This window comes from Myodes glareolus, chromosome 1, assembly GCF_982192425.1.
Source record: "Myodes glareolus chromosome 1, mMyoGla1.1, whole genome shotgun sequence".
NCBI lineage: Eukaryota > Metazoa > Chordata > Mammalia > Rodentia > Cricetidae > Myodes > Myodes glareolus.
In genome coordinates this window covers 26,485,068-26,502,147 of record NC_142026.1, presented here as the reverse complement: position 1 = coordinate 26,502,147, position 17,080 = coordinate 26,485,068, and the positions used below count along the sequence as shown (strand labels likewise).

The following is a 17,080-nucleotide window of genomic DNA, read 5'->3' as shown; positions in this document are numbered from 1 at the left end:
GAGCAAGCCCAGTTTCAACAGACTGCTATTGAATTTAGGAAGAGATTTGCTTCTGAGCAATTCTTGTGCAACTTCCCAGAGCTGTTATCCCAAGCGCTCACCCACTTTGCCTCACAGGGTGGCCCAGTAGCTCATGTGTTCAAAGAACTCTGTGTGACCACCTTCTGATTCCAGAAGACACTCTTAGCCATGTTCAGGAATACAGCCCTGGGGGAACTCTGAGCAAATATGAAGTTTGATGATGTTCCAGAGATTGCCTAATAATCCAGCTTTCTTCCAGCTTCTCTGTGCACAATCTTTGAGTATATATACAAAGTAAAAGACTCACATCTCAAAGCAAGTCGAATCCAACATTTATTGCGCACCATAGGCCACCATACTTAGTCTCACCTTGTCTATGGCATTTTGTAGGTAAGGAAACAGAACCAAAAATGGTTAAGATTCTTTGTCGAAGGTCAGATATCTCATAAGGGAATTCATTTTTTCTTTTCTTTGGCTTTTCATTACTGGTGTTACAAAACCTTATTCATGTTCTCTGAGGAAGGTCATTTCTGGGGCAGCTGAGGAAGAGTGAGTCACTTACAGAAGGATGTCATATTAGCAAGAAGATAACAATGGCTTGCGCAACAGAAGGAAATGCAACTTGCTAGTCAAAGCCAGAGGATTTTCAAAATCAGCACAGCTTTCTCTTCTTCCTTTAGTTTCTAAATGCCTCGAGTGTGTCCAGTCTCCCAGCTGGACTGACAACCCTGACTGCAGGACCCGCTCTTGCATTTTCCCTAGCAATCTGCACCAGGACCATCCTCATGGTCTCTGGCAGTCACATACAAATGTGGTGCTTGTGGTCCAGTAGTTAGCATTTGGGAGTTGTGATGCTTGCACCCAAGTTCCACAATAAATCCAAACAGCAGACATCATCAGTATCTGCATTCTGCTCGATGCCAGGACAAGCCTGAGGGATTCAATGCTAGCCCTGGGTCGAACAGGTTGCTGGGCTGAGGTGGCCATTGAATCCACTTTTCCTTGTCTTCATTTTGAGTTGATTTTGGGTAACGTGAGAGATGAGAGGTCAGAGTCAGTCCTCTGTGTGGATATTTAGTTTTCTTGGTTAGCCTGCTCAGGAATGTTTTGGTGCCTTTATTGAAAATCTGCAGGCTATAGGCTTGTGGCTTTGGTTTTTAAGTTCCTCTTTTGTCTAGGTGCCATGTTGTTTTGGATACCATGGCTCGGCTGTTTCCAGAAGTCAGTCTGCGGCACATCCAGCTTTGTTCATCAGCTTTGACCACTTGAAGTCCTTTGTGTTTATAGGAATTTTAGGGTTTGTTGTTGTTGTTGTCCTATGAATGTATTAGGTATTTTGATGGGAATTGCATTAATCTGTAAGTCACTTTGGGTAGTATGGCTATCTTAACAATATTAATCCTCCCAATTTGTAAACTGGGGAGGCTCTTCCAATTTTTGGTATCTTTTAATTTCATTAATGTTTAATAATTTTCTTTTGCTTTAAAAAAATCCATAGGATGTATTTTGACTGTATTTTTCCCCATCCAAACTCCTCCTACATCATTGTATTCTCCTTATCCATCCAAAGGTATGCTTTTTCTTCCTTAAAAATACCCCAACCAGGTATTCTTGAAATATGCAGGGAAATGGATGGATCTAGAAATTATCATATTGGGGGAGGTAACCCAGATACAGAAAGACAATTATCACATGTACTCACTCATAAGTCCATTTTGTGTTGGCCAACATCTCCCAAGCCTCAGTGAGGCCTGCCTTGGTGTCTGGTCGAGCACCCAGTGCCATTTTACTGAGGAAAACCAATCTCTCATCTCCCAGAAGCTGTCAGTTGCTAATAGCTTCTTGATTAGGAGTGGAACTTCATGCCCACTTCCGGAACTCAGTGCTGGGATTGTCTCTGGCTTGAACCTGTGCAGGTATTGTGCGCACGGCCACCGTCTCTGTGAGTTCCACTGTTGACCAGCTCCCTTGTGTCTGGAAGACATGGCAGTTCTAGCTTTTCAATTGTTTGGAGGAAGAGACCCATCTTTTCATCTTCCTAAAAAAATAAAAAAATAGAAGATAAAACCCTGGGCCTGTCTTTGATTGAATGCAGCTTGTGGGTTGGCTTGGTCATTTATCTTCCCAAACCTATGGCTTCAGACTAAGAAAATAAGAATTACTTTATTAGCGTCACAAACAGGGCCAAACTGACTCTTTAATATTTCAAATGGCTATAGTTCATTTTCTAGACCCAAACAGCAACAATTAACTTTGTTCTAAAAATGAAGATGTTTGAGGTTTTATTTTCTGCAAATAAATTGCTTAATAAGGATACTTCACCTTGTGGCCATGTGCTAATGAGTGCCTGAGGATCTTTTTAACCACAATGGAATGGAACACATGAAGGACAGAAAATGCTCCGCTTTAGGGGACTCTGTGGAAAATTCAAGTGTTATCAGAACTGTTTGTAGATTACATTCTTAGTTGTGTTTCTGAAACATGAAAGCTAAAGGAAGTTTATAAAATGTTGAATATCATTTATTTTTTTTTCTATTTCTCATTATGAGTTGTGCTTCAGATAATTAAATCTGTGGCTATTTTTGTTTATTTTATAGATTGACTATATTCTTAACAATAGCTATGGAAGTTGGCAATATCACTAAGGAATTATGTGTGACTATAAATATAAACTAAAACAGATGAGAAAACAGAATATCAAAGGAAAAGTACTTAGCTTTTATTTCTAAAATTTAAATATTTAATAATTTTTTGAATTAGTCTTGAAGTATCAAAAGACGTATATGTTCATATCACTGTTAAATATATAAGTCTATGTGACTGAAGAGATGTACAGACTTAAATGTATATATAATTTTTAGCCTGAGAAATGCCAAATTTTGTATACAGAAAACAATCAAAAGCACTTATCTGATAATCTCATTTAAAATTGAAATGTGTAACAGCTTTACATAATATTATATCATAAAATATGCTTGCATGTATAATTTCTAGATTATAATTCATTTTTCCAAACTGCACAACTCATCGATTTTAGTAAATTCATGTAAGTGATCCACTATTCACATGGATCATCTTTGAACATTTCTTCAACCCTGTGGCCACCCATGTCCATTGTCCTCAATCTCTTTTCACCCTGCAGTCACAGCAGCCACATCTATGTTTTATATTTACATTTGTTCTTTTTCTGGACATTTCTAGTAAGTGGCATGATATAATGTATGGTCTTCTGAACCTGTCTTCATTCTTAGAGTTCATGTCATGATGACTCACTCATCTTGTGACGTATGTGTGTGCTTAGTAACTATTTCCAAATGGAATTGCACTGTAAGAATAGATGGTACCATGTTTGTCTACTCATCACTAGACTCAACCTTTAATATATACATGCACACACAGAGATATCCTCCTATGGGTTGAACACCTAAATATACTTATTAAAAACACTAACTTGTATATTCTGGAAGACTGAATTATAATCTAGATATTATAGACTTAAATATATTATATGTTTTTAAGAAATTGAATAGAAGACAAATGATAGGGATGGGTGGGAAATGTCTTCATTATTTACTATTTTACTTGTTTTTTTTTTCTCTTTACATCTGGTGTTAGATCTTATCATACATTTAGTTAATCATTGTCTATTTATTTTTGGTGTATTTTAGATTATATTTACACACATACATATATATACACCTACATATACCATGTGCACATATATCATACATATGATGCACATCCAAGTTTTTTGTGTTTATATTTTGTGTTTCAATAAGCAGAAACACAGGATTTGATATTTTAATATAGGGCCACCAAATCTATGATAACCAATCTTATAGGTCTTTTTGGTTTGTGACATATCTGAATTAGTTAAGGTGTGCAAACATGTTTTAATCTTCTATTATTGATGTAGGAAGGTCTTCTTTCTATGTGTTGCTTTCGTTGGTTAATTAATAAAGAAACTGCTTGGTCTGATAGGTTAGAACATAGATAGGTGAAGTAGACTGAACAGAATGTTGGGAGAAAGAAAGCAGGGTCATGCAGACGCTATGATTCTCCGGCCCGAGACGGATATAGGTTAGAATCTTGCTGGTAAGCCACAGTCTTGTGATTATTAGAGATGGGTGAATCAAGATGTGAGAATTAGCCAATAAGAGGCTAGAACTAATGGACCAGGCAGTGTTTAAATGAATACAGTTTCCGTGTAATTATTTCGGGTAAAGCTAGCCAGCAGCCAGGAGCCGGGCAGGACAAAAAGCAGCCCACTGCTCCTTTTACATATTATTTTTGTTCTTTGAGGCAAAGCCTCAAGTATCCCATGTGTCTCCAAATTTGCCACATACTTAAGGATGACCATGAACCTCTTAATCTCCTGCCTCGACCTCCCTAGTGCTAGGATTATAGGACTTGAACCATTATGTTTCATTCACACAGGGCTGAGAATTGAACTCAGGACTTAGTCCATGCTAGGCAGTTTCCTTTACCCACTGAGCTACGTCTCCAGCCCTGCTTTAAAGCCCTCCTATGCTCTCTTGCAGGATACTTTGGCACTGCATGTGAAGAGAAGGTCGACCCCTGCATGTCATCTCCGTGCCAGAACAATGGTACCTGCTACATGGACGGCGTGCACTTCACCTGCAGTTGCAGCCCAGGCTTCACGGGGCCGACGTGTGCCCAGCTCGTTGACTTCTGTGCCCTCAGCCCGTGTGCTCACGGCACATGCCGCAGCGTGGGCACCAGCTACAAGTGCCTCTGTGATCCAGGTTGGTTCTTATATAGACAACAAAGCTGTCTCTACCTCTGAGCGAAGGTCACCCACAGAGTGTGACATACACGGGAGTGGATTCCTGTCATCTGGTGCACATGTACTCGTCAGACTTACTCTTGGTAGAGCTTTCAACAGGGCTTTGCTTCTACCTATGTGACCCATTCATGTTCATTGTGAGAAAATTAGAAAGTGCGAGAAAGCAGAATGGAGAAACTGAAAATCAACCGAGCCTTGTAACACAATGTTAGTGCCAGGGAATGCGGTTCATTTTCACAGCAGACTATTAACGTTCCTACTCGTGTGTAGCATGTCACACACTCCCAGCTTCCTCTGAGAACATTCAATAGCATCATCATTTATTTCCAAGAAGTACTTTGCATTCATGACAGTGCTATTTAAATTGTGGAAGTTTGGAAGCCTGGAAGGCAGAGTGATGACTTGTCCTCATTGATGTCTCTCTAACCTGCTAGTGTGTCTGCAGAGAGTGCGTGGGTAGCTCGTTCTCTCATTTCCGTCATACCCATGTCTCTGTCTTTGCGTCAGCTAGGTCTTTACATTACTTCTCCTCACATGTGACCCTGGCCAGCCAGTGTGGCCAGCCGGTACCCACTTTCGCTGACCCATGGCTGTGCTTCAGTCCTGGGATGCCCGCTCTCTGTTAGCCCAGCTCTCTTCTCTGAGTTCCAGAAACAAAATCACTCTTATCATCTTTACAGTGGGACACAGTCACACACCTCACAGGGATGTTTTGTTACAGCACACTGCTTATACACTGCTGATCCATCGGGTTGACTAGCCTCTGGACATCCTAGTCACCTTAGCACGTGTGAGAACACTCTTAGTGATGTTTGCACAATGATGGAGTCACCTAACAGTGCACTGCTTGGGATGTTTCCCTATACTTCAGTGACAAGGGATACGCTAATGTTTGTGATAGGTGACATTCTGCCCCAAGGAGTGAGAGACCGTTGTATATGTGTTTAAATAGATTTTGAATCAACACCTGTACCTCTGAGCTATTGCTGAGTGGGTGACAGTCTTCCTAGGTTGAGCCATTGCTGAGTGGGTGACAGTCTTCCTAGGTTCTTAGCTGGATGTATCACATCTGTGGACATTTCAGGGCTACACTCACCTGAAATACCCCTGGAGATTCTTTTTCTACCTGTGGCTTCATATTTATTAGAGATCCTGAGCCCAGATTCCAACCCCAGTGCTTCTGGTGCTAAGGCCCCAGTGCCTGGCTTTCAAAGGCTGTGTCTCATACTCACAAATCAATTAAAAGAGTCAGTGCAACTAAGGGAAATGCAGCTAAGCTGTTGAAAGGTGATACAGAGCTTTGCGCACATAGACTCTTAAGTCTCTGATTTTCTAAGCATCTGATATTTTGCCAAGTTCTTCTTTCTTCTGAGCTCTGCAATACAGAGGAGAGGCTGTTTAATCTGCTTGGTAACACTGCTAGGATTCTCCAGAGGAGCAGGACACACACACACACACACACACACACACACACACACACACACACACACACACTGAGGTTTATTTTAAGTAACTGGCTCATGCAATTGTGGGGACTGGCAAGTCCAAAACCCTTAGGGGAAGCTGGCAGGCTGCAAAGCCAGCGCGACGTCTGTGTTGAGCTTGGAAGCTAAAATCCTTCATCTGCAAGAACCTGAGGCTTTGCTCTGCGGACATCCAAGAGCTGGGACGATTCCTGGCCACATTGCATGGTCATCTGCTCTACTCAGAAACTACTTTTGTAAATTTTAATACCACCTAAGAGAAAATGCCTTTAGGCATATATGTACATAAAATATTTGGATGCCATCATCTACTTAACCTGACAGGTGCAATTAATGATCAAAGTAGCATTTGGGGTTCCCTGTAAACCTCCAAGTGAACTATCCCCATCTCCCCATGTGATGGTTCTGTCTTTTCTAAGGTCTTCATCGTCTTTCTCTGGGGAAGTCTTGGTTGACATGGTAGCATGTTGGATCTAACTTTCAGGCATGGGAAACCAAGCCCACGTGTGGCAGAGCTACATGCAGAAGGAGGAGGCAGAGCAGGACTGTCCTGCGCTCGGCCTCGCCTGCAAGAACCATATGGGACATATAGGATTCTTTTGTAGAAATAGCTTTAATGTCTCTTGGGAGCTAGAGCATAAGTCACATGGCGGAGACCCAGATAAGATGGAACCCATCCCTTATATAGGAAACAGACCCTGCTTCGGAACGTGTCATTCTTGGATTGGTCAATTGCTCCCAGTCCCAGGTGATACCTTGGGAGTAGTGGAAAGTTACCAACATGTGTGAGCTTTCTAGCTCACCTGGCGGTGTAGTGCCATCTATGGTGGAGAGTGTGGTTGCGGCCTTCTACATCTCCCCCTAATTTTACTTCTTTGCAGAAAGGCAACTCCCTCAGCAGGTAAAGATAGAGGTCGCACTTTCCAAAATGAAAACATTAAAATGGGCTTACATGGAATCTGTCCCTAGGCTCATGACATCTGGAACTTATCCGGCCTGTCCTCTGCCATTTTTTTGGAAAAGGGAATATATGGCAGGAAACCCTTATGCAGGACGACATATCTCTCAGAGAGGGCCATTCTCTGTGTGATGCTCTTCAGCTCGACAACCTTTAGGGCTAGCTAAGCCAAGCATTCCATCCTGTGCCATGGACCATAGTCCTAGGGGTGTAGGAGCTGGTTGGCTTAAACCTTATTGCTTTAACGTAGATAGTCACATATAAGCAGAGGCTCCCTATTCCAGGGCAGCCAGCGCTGTGCAAAAACCATTTTGTCCCTAAGACTTTGGGATTTGAGTTAGCAGACCATCCAGAGGAGAAACATTATTTCATAGCGTAGGACCGTTTCAAAACATTTTCATCTCCACCCATTCTTTGAAGTAGGGGATGAAGGACATAACCCAGGACTGGAATCCTTTGGCCAAGCTTATGTCCATTCGCGTGGAGTTGATTGTCACGATGGACCATCTCAAGGAGGACAGTAAATCATCAAAATTCTCCTGCAAGATACAAAGACAATTTTCGGGACAAGTTAGCCATTTTTATAAAGTTCTCATATGGTACATTGGTCACACATAAGGCTGGAGTTTTTCGTACATAGTCCAATTGAGCAAGCTGCCATAAGCTATCCACCTGTTTTTGCATTAGGTTAATTATTTGATTAAGAACCATTATTTTACCTCTAATAGATGTATCTATGATAGCCTGCTGATCCAGGGCTGTAGCCACTGTGGTAGATAACTGATTGAGGGTCTTTGTTTTTTATGATATAGGCCGTGCTGCCCCAGTGGCGCCTAGGAAAAACCCAGGCCCTGTTTGTTGATATTAGGTTTAAGATTTATTGGCTCCCGTATTTTTTGCCGGTACGGTGGCCTCGGGCTCCAGAGCCCGCCCGCCATCCAAGGGCTGTGTGCGGCTCTGGGCCTGCTCGCTGCACGGCCCGCGTGTCCCAGGCCAGGAAGTGGTGGCTCCACCCCCAGGTGCCCCTGCCTTCCCCGCAGCTGTGTTGGTGGGGGAGTGTGGCAGGAGCCGACACCCGGACCGGTAACTGAGGTGACATAGGCCGACAACATCTCAAGGTCCGTGCCAGAGCCGCTGTGGCTCAAGGGGCTGATGGGAGAGGCGGCGAACAGGGCCGCTTCCCTACTAGCAAACTCTCAACACCTGTGCCATAGCAAAAGCGGCTGTAAACTCTCACAGATCCAGCCAACGACCCAATCACCCCAAATTCCAAGGGCCCTTCGCATCCATTTCCCTGCGGATCCCGAAACACCAGACAAGCCAAGCGTATATACAGCAATCTTTTAGGAGGACTTGAGTTCTTAACATGCTAAGCAGTTCTTAAAAATTTAAGTCGCACTATGTAGATGTAATACGGTACTGCCTGTTTACTGTGTCTAAACCTTAATTGTGCTTTTATTATGATAATTATGACCAGCCCTGCCTGAAGTTAGCATTGTTTAGCATAGCCAAATGGAATCAGAGCCATTTTAGCCTCAGAGACCCTCACAGTTTTAGGTACATTGCAAGGTACAATTAGGTACAATTCTGGCCTGGCAGCTTGTGGCACCGCTCTCATTCTGGGTACGTGACATCCTCCAGGCCAGGCACCAACTGAGCCGGCGCAACGTGCCCCCCACCATAGCCACAGAGCAAAGCTCCGCTCCAGCTGCCCTCCAGCCCCAGCTGCACCCACTCCAAGCCCAAACCGGTGTACGGAGCAAAGCGGAACTCAGAGAAGCAGGCTTGCTGCTCTGCAATCATTGAAAGGACCTCCTTTAATCTTTTAGGGAATTTGGGCGCCGTTAATTTCTCTGGCTGCTTCCTGCTGAATTGGGCCGTTGTATTTTAGGGGTATACACTACAACATTTCAGGAGGTCTCGGTGATTCAAACCACATAAATCCCAAGTACACCCTTAGGCTCTCCTTTTCTGTGGAGACGAAAACAGAACCTCTTTTCCAAAACATCATATCCTTAGCAGTTTTTAAATTTAAATATCTTTCTCCTATCCAGTACACAAAAGACAACACACATAACATAACATAAAGCTTTTGACCTTGTAAATCAGCCTTCTCCCCCATTTTTACTTTCTTAGAATCACTAGGGGGTCCTTTTTAACTTATCTGGGTGCGCGCGCATAACCTCCCATTGCTGCTCAGTTTCTGATATGCTCTCTGGACTTTAGAGCGTACCTCTCTAAGCATGTATGCCTGCAGTTCTGAAATCCTCCTGGTCTCCGGCGGTGCAAAGTTCTTCTTCTTCCCGGGTTTCGGCACCAGATGTCCTGCGCTCGGCCTCGCCTGCAAGAACCATGCGGGACATATAGGATACTACTGCAGAAATAGCTTTAATGTCTCTTGGGAGCTAGAGCATAAGCCACATGGCGGAGACCCAGATAAGATGGAACCCATCCCTTATATAGGAAACAGACCCTGCTTCGGAACGTGTCATTCTTGGATTGGTCAATTGCTCCCAGTCCCAGGTGATACCTTGGGAGTAGTGGAAAGTTACCAACATGTGTGAGCTTTCTAGCTCACCTGGCGGTGTAGCGCCATCTATGGTGGAGAGTGTGGTTGCAGCCTTCTACACAGGACTGTATCATTTCCTACCTGGTGAACATACCCCTAGGACAGCTTGGTGTGTGCAGAATGTGCCATCTTACTGGACAGAACCAGGTCTCATACCTGGCGCGACTAGGGCTCACCATGCCCAAGTTCTCTGGAGATGTCCCAGCACGTGGGGTTATCCCCCACCAATGGCAACTGGAAGTGAACTATGCTGTTAGGAGCTTCTCCATATTCTATCACCTGCCTGTGAGCACCCTCTTTCCCTACAAGCCTCACAGAGAAGACCCAAGCAGGGCAGACCAGAAAACAACTTCATTTTCTCCTCTGAATCCCTGTCTTAAACATATGAAAGTCTCTGGCATATTTAGTACTTTAAAAAATTTTAAGTGGACTATAGTTATTTGAAGATAAATTTCTCTCTCTCTCTCTCTCTCTCTCTCTGTGTGTGTGTGTGTGTGTGTGGAAGATAAATTTCTCTCTCTCTCTCTGTGTGTGTGTGTGTGTGTGAGAGAGAGAGAGAGAGAGAGAGAGAGAGAGAGAGAGAGAAAAGAAAGAAAGAAAGAAAGAAAGAAAGGAAGGAAGGAAGGAAGGAAGGAAGAGATTATCCTAAGCAGAAATATACAACATATATCACTCAGCATTTCTCTTTCTACTCTGAGAGAGCAGTTGGCAGGACTGGGAAGGCAATGCCTCTGTCTATTCACTGCGAACATAAGACATTTACAGAGTATCCCTGGGCCTCAGTTTCCTCTTTGGGTAGGAAGCTTGAGGGAGGATTCAGTGCAGCTCCTATGTTTGTGTGGTGGTAAGGGCGATCCTTTCAACTTTTCTCACCATTCTTGGGGTTTCCAGTAGCATCTTTTGAGGCATGGTGGGCTGAGACATCATTTCTATTTCACTTGCCTCACTGTTCTGTGGTAGGGCTTCACCTGAGTCTACCTGGAACATTTAGATTGGTAGTCACCTGTGATCCAGAATCATCCCTAAGTATCTTGAACCCCACAGAAAACACATCTTCTATCCCATAATACCTTCAGTCGTTATGTAGTCTCCAGAGGCGTTCTGGGATTGATCCCATGAGGGCTTGCTCATCAAATTTGGGACATCTAGTTGCTTCCAGAAGAATCCTTTCTTAGGTGGTTGGGCAACTTTGTGCGAAATGAAAAAGGGCCTTCAATCATCTGGCAGGGATTTACATGTGACAAAGTGAACATGGCAGGTCTGTGAATGGGAAATTTCTCGTCTTAATTTTTTTGGAGCATGTAATTGCTTTACCACGCATTTGCATAATAGTCGCGTCTCATAAAAATGGGTGGAATTGGGTGTCTGGCTGCAGAGTGGTGGGCTGGATCATCTTTAGAGAGAGCGAACAGATCCTGTCTCATAAATGGCAGCAGATTGAAATCATACCAGATTGGCAATTAGTTCTCATCTGAAAAAAACAAAGAAACCCAACCATGCTATTCTTTTTGCTGCGAATCAGGTCTGTCAGGTGCTCTATGTTCAAGCTTCAGTTTTAGCTTAGTGCTCCCAGGGCTTCTGACGGCACTTTAATACTAAATAATAAAATGTCACCACTGAGTAATTGCTGAAATGTCATCTCCCAGTGACAGTTTTAAGTGACAGGCCACTCTTTTTTTTTTTTAAATTGCAAATTGAAATCTCTCAGAGGCTGGAGAACCAAGGTCTTGGAAATGCTGCATGCATTAGGTGTGAACGTGTCAAGGGCACACTGTGGCCATTGCAGGTGGAGCCACGACATCTTGTGACTAGGTACAACAGTGGCATCTTTTAGAAGGTATTTTAGAGTCAGTGCTGCAGATAACCAGCCTCAGCAGCAGTGGCCGACTGGAAGGAACCGGGTTCAGCTTTCTTCTGACTGGTTTGGCTTCCCAATGCACTTGAATGAGCGCTCACCACGTGCTTGTTTGACTGTTAACCCACCTCTGCAGGTGAAGCTAGCTTAAAGAACTGAAAGTGAAAGGTGTTAGAGTAGCCTGTGTGCAAACATACGTATCAAATTAGAATTTTAAAAATAATGTCTGTCATGACTGCAATTTCAATGGCAGTCAGACTCCTAGACCTGGGTAGGGTGTTGTTCACATTTCCCAGCCAGTTCTCCACCAAGGGGGCGGTGAACCAATGACATCATCCAGACAGCAAACTAAATAAAATATGGCTCCTTCCAAACAAAGTCCTGTGGCTCTTGTTTTTAGAAATATTTATAGGTGCTGTTTTGTTTCTGTTTTCTACATTCGCCTCACCTGTAGGCTGCCTTTCTGCCTTGTGGCTTGTGAGACCTAGCAGGTGTCATTTCCTACTGTGGTTTTCAGGGACAAAGACAGTTCTTGTATTGACATGCTGGGATCTGCTCCAGATCTTTGTTCATGAGAGGTCTGGATTGCGTATGAGCAGTGTGCATTGTGTAGATCCCAATCATGTGACATCCTTCCTCTTTCATCCTCCAAAATGTGCTGCCTGTTTTTTATCATCTGGTCCCCAAAAGGAGGAAACGAAGGAAGTCTTGTTTAATCACGTGCTTCTTCGTTCATGGGAACCTGCCTCACTCTTCAGAGATTGTTCTCTGCAGGGCAAAAACAAACAAACAAAAGAAACAAAAACAAAAACAAAAACAAAACAAAAAAACCAAAAACCAAAAAAACCCCACAAATAAAAACAATTTTAATCTACCTTGAAATGCTGATGGAACTGAGAATGTGGGAAGAGAAGAGCAGTCACTGACATATTTCATGTCACCTGGAGTTGTTAGGAGCTGGCCTGGTGCACATGACATGGAGTCCTATTGATTCCTGCTGGACATCAAGACAAGCATGATATTAGACATCGCTGAGATGCCATGACAGAGAAAAATGAAACAAAACCACATTGGAATTTTGTCTAAAACATAAAAAGATAAACATTAGCCTGGGTCTGCTGGTACATGCTCATCTTCCTTGCTACTTGGGGATGCTGAGACAGGATGATCATAGGTTCAAGACTTACCTGGGCAAACAGCTGAGATCCTGTCTCAAAATAAAAAGGGAAAGTGGGACTGAAGACATAGCTCAGTGGTAGGGAGCTTGTCTAGCATGTATGAGGGTGTAGGCTCAAGCTCCAGGAATAAAGCCAAACAACCCAAGGTAGCAATAACCATGTAACAATAAGATGTTGAATATTATCTTTGCTCCGTTTCTACCGTCAACTCAGTTGCCAGTTACTTCCTCACCAGTTACATGTACATACCGAATTGTCCAATGACTTAAGGGTTACTCAGCATCTTGAACATTGTATTTTCTGATTGAGGTGATAAAGAGTTAAGGGCCAGGGCTGGCCAGAGCTTTGTAAGGGAGCTACTTCCTGATTCATCAGTCTTTGTGACTGACATGGCTGTCATCTTTCTGCCCTTGGCTCCCCTACGCAGGGATGATACAAAGATTGAATGTGGCTGCTCAGGGCCCAGAGCCTCTGCTGCCTCAGAATAAATAAGAAACAGGGTTAAACGGCCATTTTTATTCTTTGAGGGTAATAAGGACTGAAAAATGAAGAATTTCTCTGGAGTTTCTGAGTGCTGGCTGTCTTTGTAACTCCCTCAGATGAGCCCATCAAATTGAGAGTCGTTAGCCATGCAGACTTGCTCTGTGGAGTGGGGCGTTGACCTTATCTGGGTTGACTGTGCCTTGAGCTGCTTCCATTTCTTGAGAATTCACTTCATTTAGATGCTGTGCTAAACATCTGATGTGTTTCCTCTTAAAGAAACCAAGGTATCTAGAGTCCAGAGGGCAGGAAGTGGAGGCAGTGGAACTCTCATGTTAATTTGTATTGGCTCAATATTACAGACTGTTCATGACCAATGGCTAGGCTTCTTGGAAACCTAGTTGTGGAACCCCTGTTTCCACATTAGTTGTGATCTTGGCCTCTTACTTTGGCTAAATGAACACAAGAACAAACTCTCAGACTCCTCTCTCAGCATTGCCCCTGAAAACCTGAACATACGGATTGAAGGCGGCCTTGATTGCAGGTCAGTGAGCAAGTCTTAGACAAAGTTCTTCCATGCCAGTTCAGAGGCGCCCAGTCTAACACTACAGGAAGCATTTGTGAGTAGTTAGGACCTCCCCCCCAACACTTCCTTTCTGTCTTTGCTTCACTCTGAAGATCCATCCGTGAGCTGCTTTGAGCTTGATGTTGAGGGCGATCTGGGTTGGAAATTTATGACTGTATTTGGCCTGATGTCTACTGGGTGCACTTAAATAAAGGAACTTGTCTTTCTATGACTCAGAGTCTGCAGACAGAGCCACGTGACAGATGCACTGTCTATCAGCTCAGGAAGTTCCTCTTGACTGACATCTCTCACTTCTGGGGTCCTTGATACCTACTCTTAATTTCTCTTCTCCTCTAAATCTCTGAAAGTCTCCCACATTGATTACTGCAAAGCATGGATACCCTAGGTCTATCTTTTCACCTCTTCTGTAAATGCCGAGGTCTCTGACATATTCTTTTCTCTTCCTACTTTTGTTGCTTTCAGTCTTCTGTCTTGAGATAGCTTTGATGTCCAAAGTCGCCCACAGTCTGTTTTCTATAGAAATGACCACCCATCGTTGTTAATAAAAGTGGCTCTTCCTGACCTTGGAACTTCAGCATTGGACACCCCATAGCAGTGGATATCATTGATGATATCCATCTTATGATTGACTCTAGCCTGAACCAGAGTTCATATTAGATAACAAACATGAATGTTGCCCTGCATGTCCTATTTTTCCAGTCTTCTTGCTTTCAATATTCTTGAAGAGTCTTCAGTGGTTGGATTTGTACAAAGACTGAGGAGAATGCCCCATGTAACACCCGATTCTGTGTTACCTTCTTGGTACAGTTCGTGCGCCATTGTACCGTACGCGAGTCGGTCAAGGGCCTAGAGATTGAAAGAACACACAAGAGACCTAGGTCATTCAAAAGGAGATCAGCTGAATGCCGTTTATTCAACTTTGGGGAAAATCTTATATACCTAGCTGCTGCACAGGGATTTCGCCACAGGCAGGTGGGAAATTACCATACCAAAGATGAAACAATGCCCTACACCTAATCACCAGGCAGGGCAGAGGGAGCACAGGAACAAACAGAATGTTTGATCTGGCTGACCAGAAACTGTCCTCAAGATGCACCCCAGGAGCAGGGGCAGACCCAGGCCCTACACCCCTTATTTCCCTTATTGTTTGCCATTGTACTCCCTGGTTTTCAGCTCACAGTAGCTGCTGGTGCATTTTCAGAATTCCCTCTGTTTTAACGAAGATTCATCATTCGGGTTCGCCTGGAGAAGACTGACAATGGCCCTTCCCTCCATCCCTGTCTCCTTTTTCTTTCTTTTAATTGTAGCCCACCCTCAGATGGTGAGTACAGGACACCGTGATGCTCCGAGCTCTCACTAGGTACCTCTTGTGTGACACCACAGTCCTCTCTTTTAAACGTCCACTTGGCTTTATAGGAGTTGACTAATAAATTCTTTAAAAATGTGTATTTTATGCATATGAGTGTTTAGGTTGAATACATGTCTGTGTATATCATGCATGCCTGGTGCTCATGGAGGTCAAAGAGGCTTAAGTCTTAAAGATAGGTTTCATTTCATTTTTATCATTCCAGATCATTTTATTTTATGTGCATGAGTGTTTCATGTATGTATGTGTACCACATGTATGCCAAAAGCTTGTGGAGGTCAGTGAAAGGCATTGGATCCCCTGGAACTGGAGTTAGGGACAGCTGTGGTGCTGGGATTCAAACCCCATTTTCTAGAAGGACAATAAATGCTTTTAACTGCTAAACATTGCTCCAGCCTGCAGTGCTTTGATGGCACAGATTAAAAATAAAATCGCAAAGGAACTGTTTGTAATCTAGTTCACTGGTAAGATGCTGTTGTCAGGCTGGAGAAGCAGCAACAGCAGTGGTCTGGATGCAGGAGGACGTGGTACCCAGGGCTGTGGTTTTGGAAAAGCTCTTCTTTACCAACTCCCTAAAATGACCTTTGCTGTTGGTTCTCTGGCACCTGAAAGCTTCTTCATCTGGGTGGTCTTACTCCTTCAAGTTAGGCATTATTTCTAAATTCGGAACCTTTGTATTAGTTATTGCTGCTTAACAAACCATTGACTTGCTGGCCACTAACAGCCACTTGCTATCTATAATCCTATGGGACGTCTTGGGGGAGGACTTAGCTGGACTCTCTTTGTTCTGTACAGCAGGGGCTAGGCCCACATTTGCTTTTGTGGTTAGTTAGCAAGTCAGCTGATCCTGAGTGACCCCGCTCATATTTTGCTTGGCCGTTAGCTGGAGTGATTGGGGGGGGTGTCACAAGATCGCATTTTTTTCTCAACTTGTAGCATCTTTAGTGCTGGCTTCTTCACTTGACAGCTAGGTACACAGAGCAGCAATGGGGGACGAGGCCTCATATACATGCACTTTCCGTTTTTAAAATAAAATGTAAAATCGCATTTACTTACTGGTTCTGTGTCTGGGCACTTGTGTGCTACAGCGTGTGTGTAGAGTTAGAGGCCAGCATTTGAAGGCAGAATTGTCCTTCCACCACGTGGTTCCTGGAGATCAAACTCAGGCCATCAAGCTTGACTGCAAGTGCCTATAGCCGAGGCATCTTGTTGTCCCCCGCCATGCACTTTGTACAAGTCACTGCTTCTCTTGTTTGCAAATGTTCCATTTGCCCCAGCTAGTTGCAGGGCCAAGCTCAGCACACACATGTGCACAGTAACACACACAGTGTATGCGAGTCTCTCTAGAAGAGCAAATTTGAGGAGGAAGGAAGAAGAGAAAAACTGTTCTTTTGGTTCCTCGAGGCCCCATTGAGGCAAGGCTAATGGGTGTTCTGGAATCATCTCCCTCCCTCCCCTCCTAACTCTGCATGGGCTGCACCTTGTTCCCAGCTTTCTTTCCAGCAAGTTTCATTCTCTTTTAGAGTACCAGCCACATGTTCTCCCAGAGTCAGGAAATAGTGATGTCCCTTTGAATTTCCCTGCCTTATGATTTCTTACACGCGATTTCTTGTGTATCTTTAATTCAATATTGGCAAATAGAACAGAACTCAGGAGGACTCAAGTTATTGAGTTTCAGTGCCAGTTTACTTACATTTTAAAATTTTCTTTCTAATGCAATTACCCCGAGGTGGTTTTGTTGCCTGAAATCTCTCAATGATAGTCTTTAGTCGAAAC

At 43.6% G+C, this 17,080-nt stretch overlaps 1 protein-coding gene across 1 annotated transcript in view; it reads left to right on the top strand.

Annotated features, from left to right (window-relative positions):
- Positions 1-17,080, top strand: part of Dner (delta/notch like EGF repeat containing) — a 297,016-nt gene that overhangs the window by 224,368 nt on the left and 55,568 nt on the right. The window contains exon 8 of the mRNA XM_048459360.3: positions 4,563-4,787. Within this exon, the coding sequence (XP_048315317.3) occupies positions 4,563-4,787 (225 nt within the window). The remainder of the gene's footprint in view (positions 1-4,562; positions 4,788-17,080) is intronic.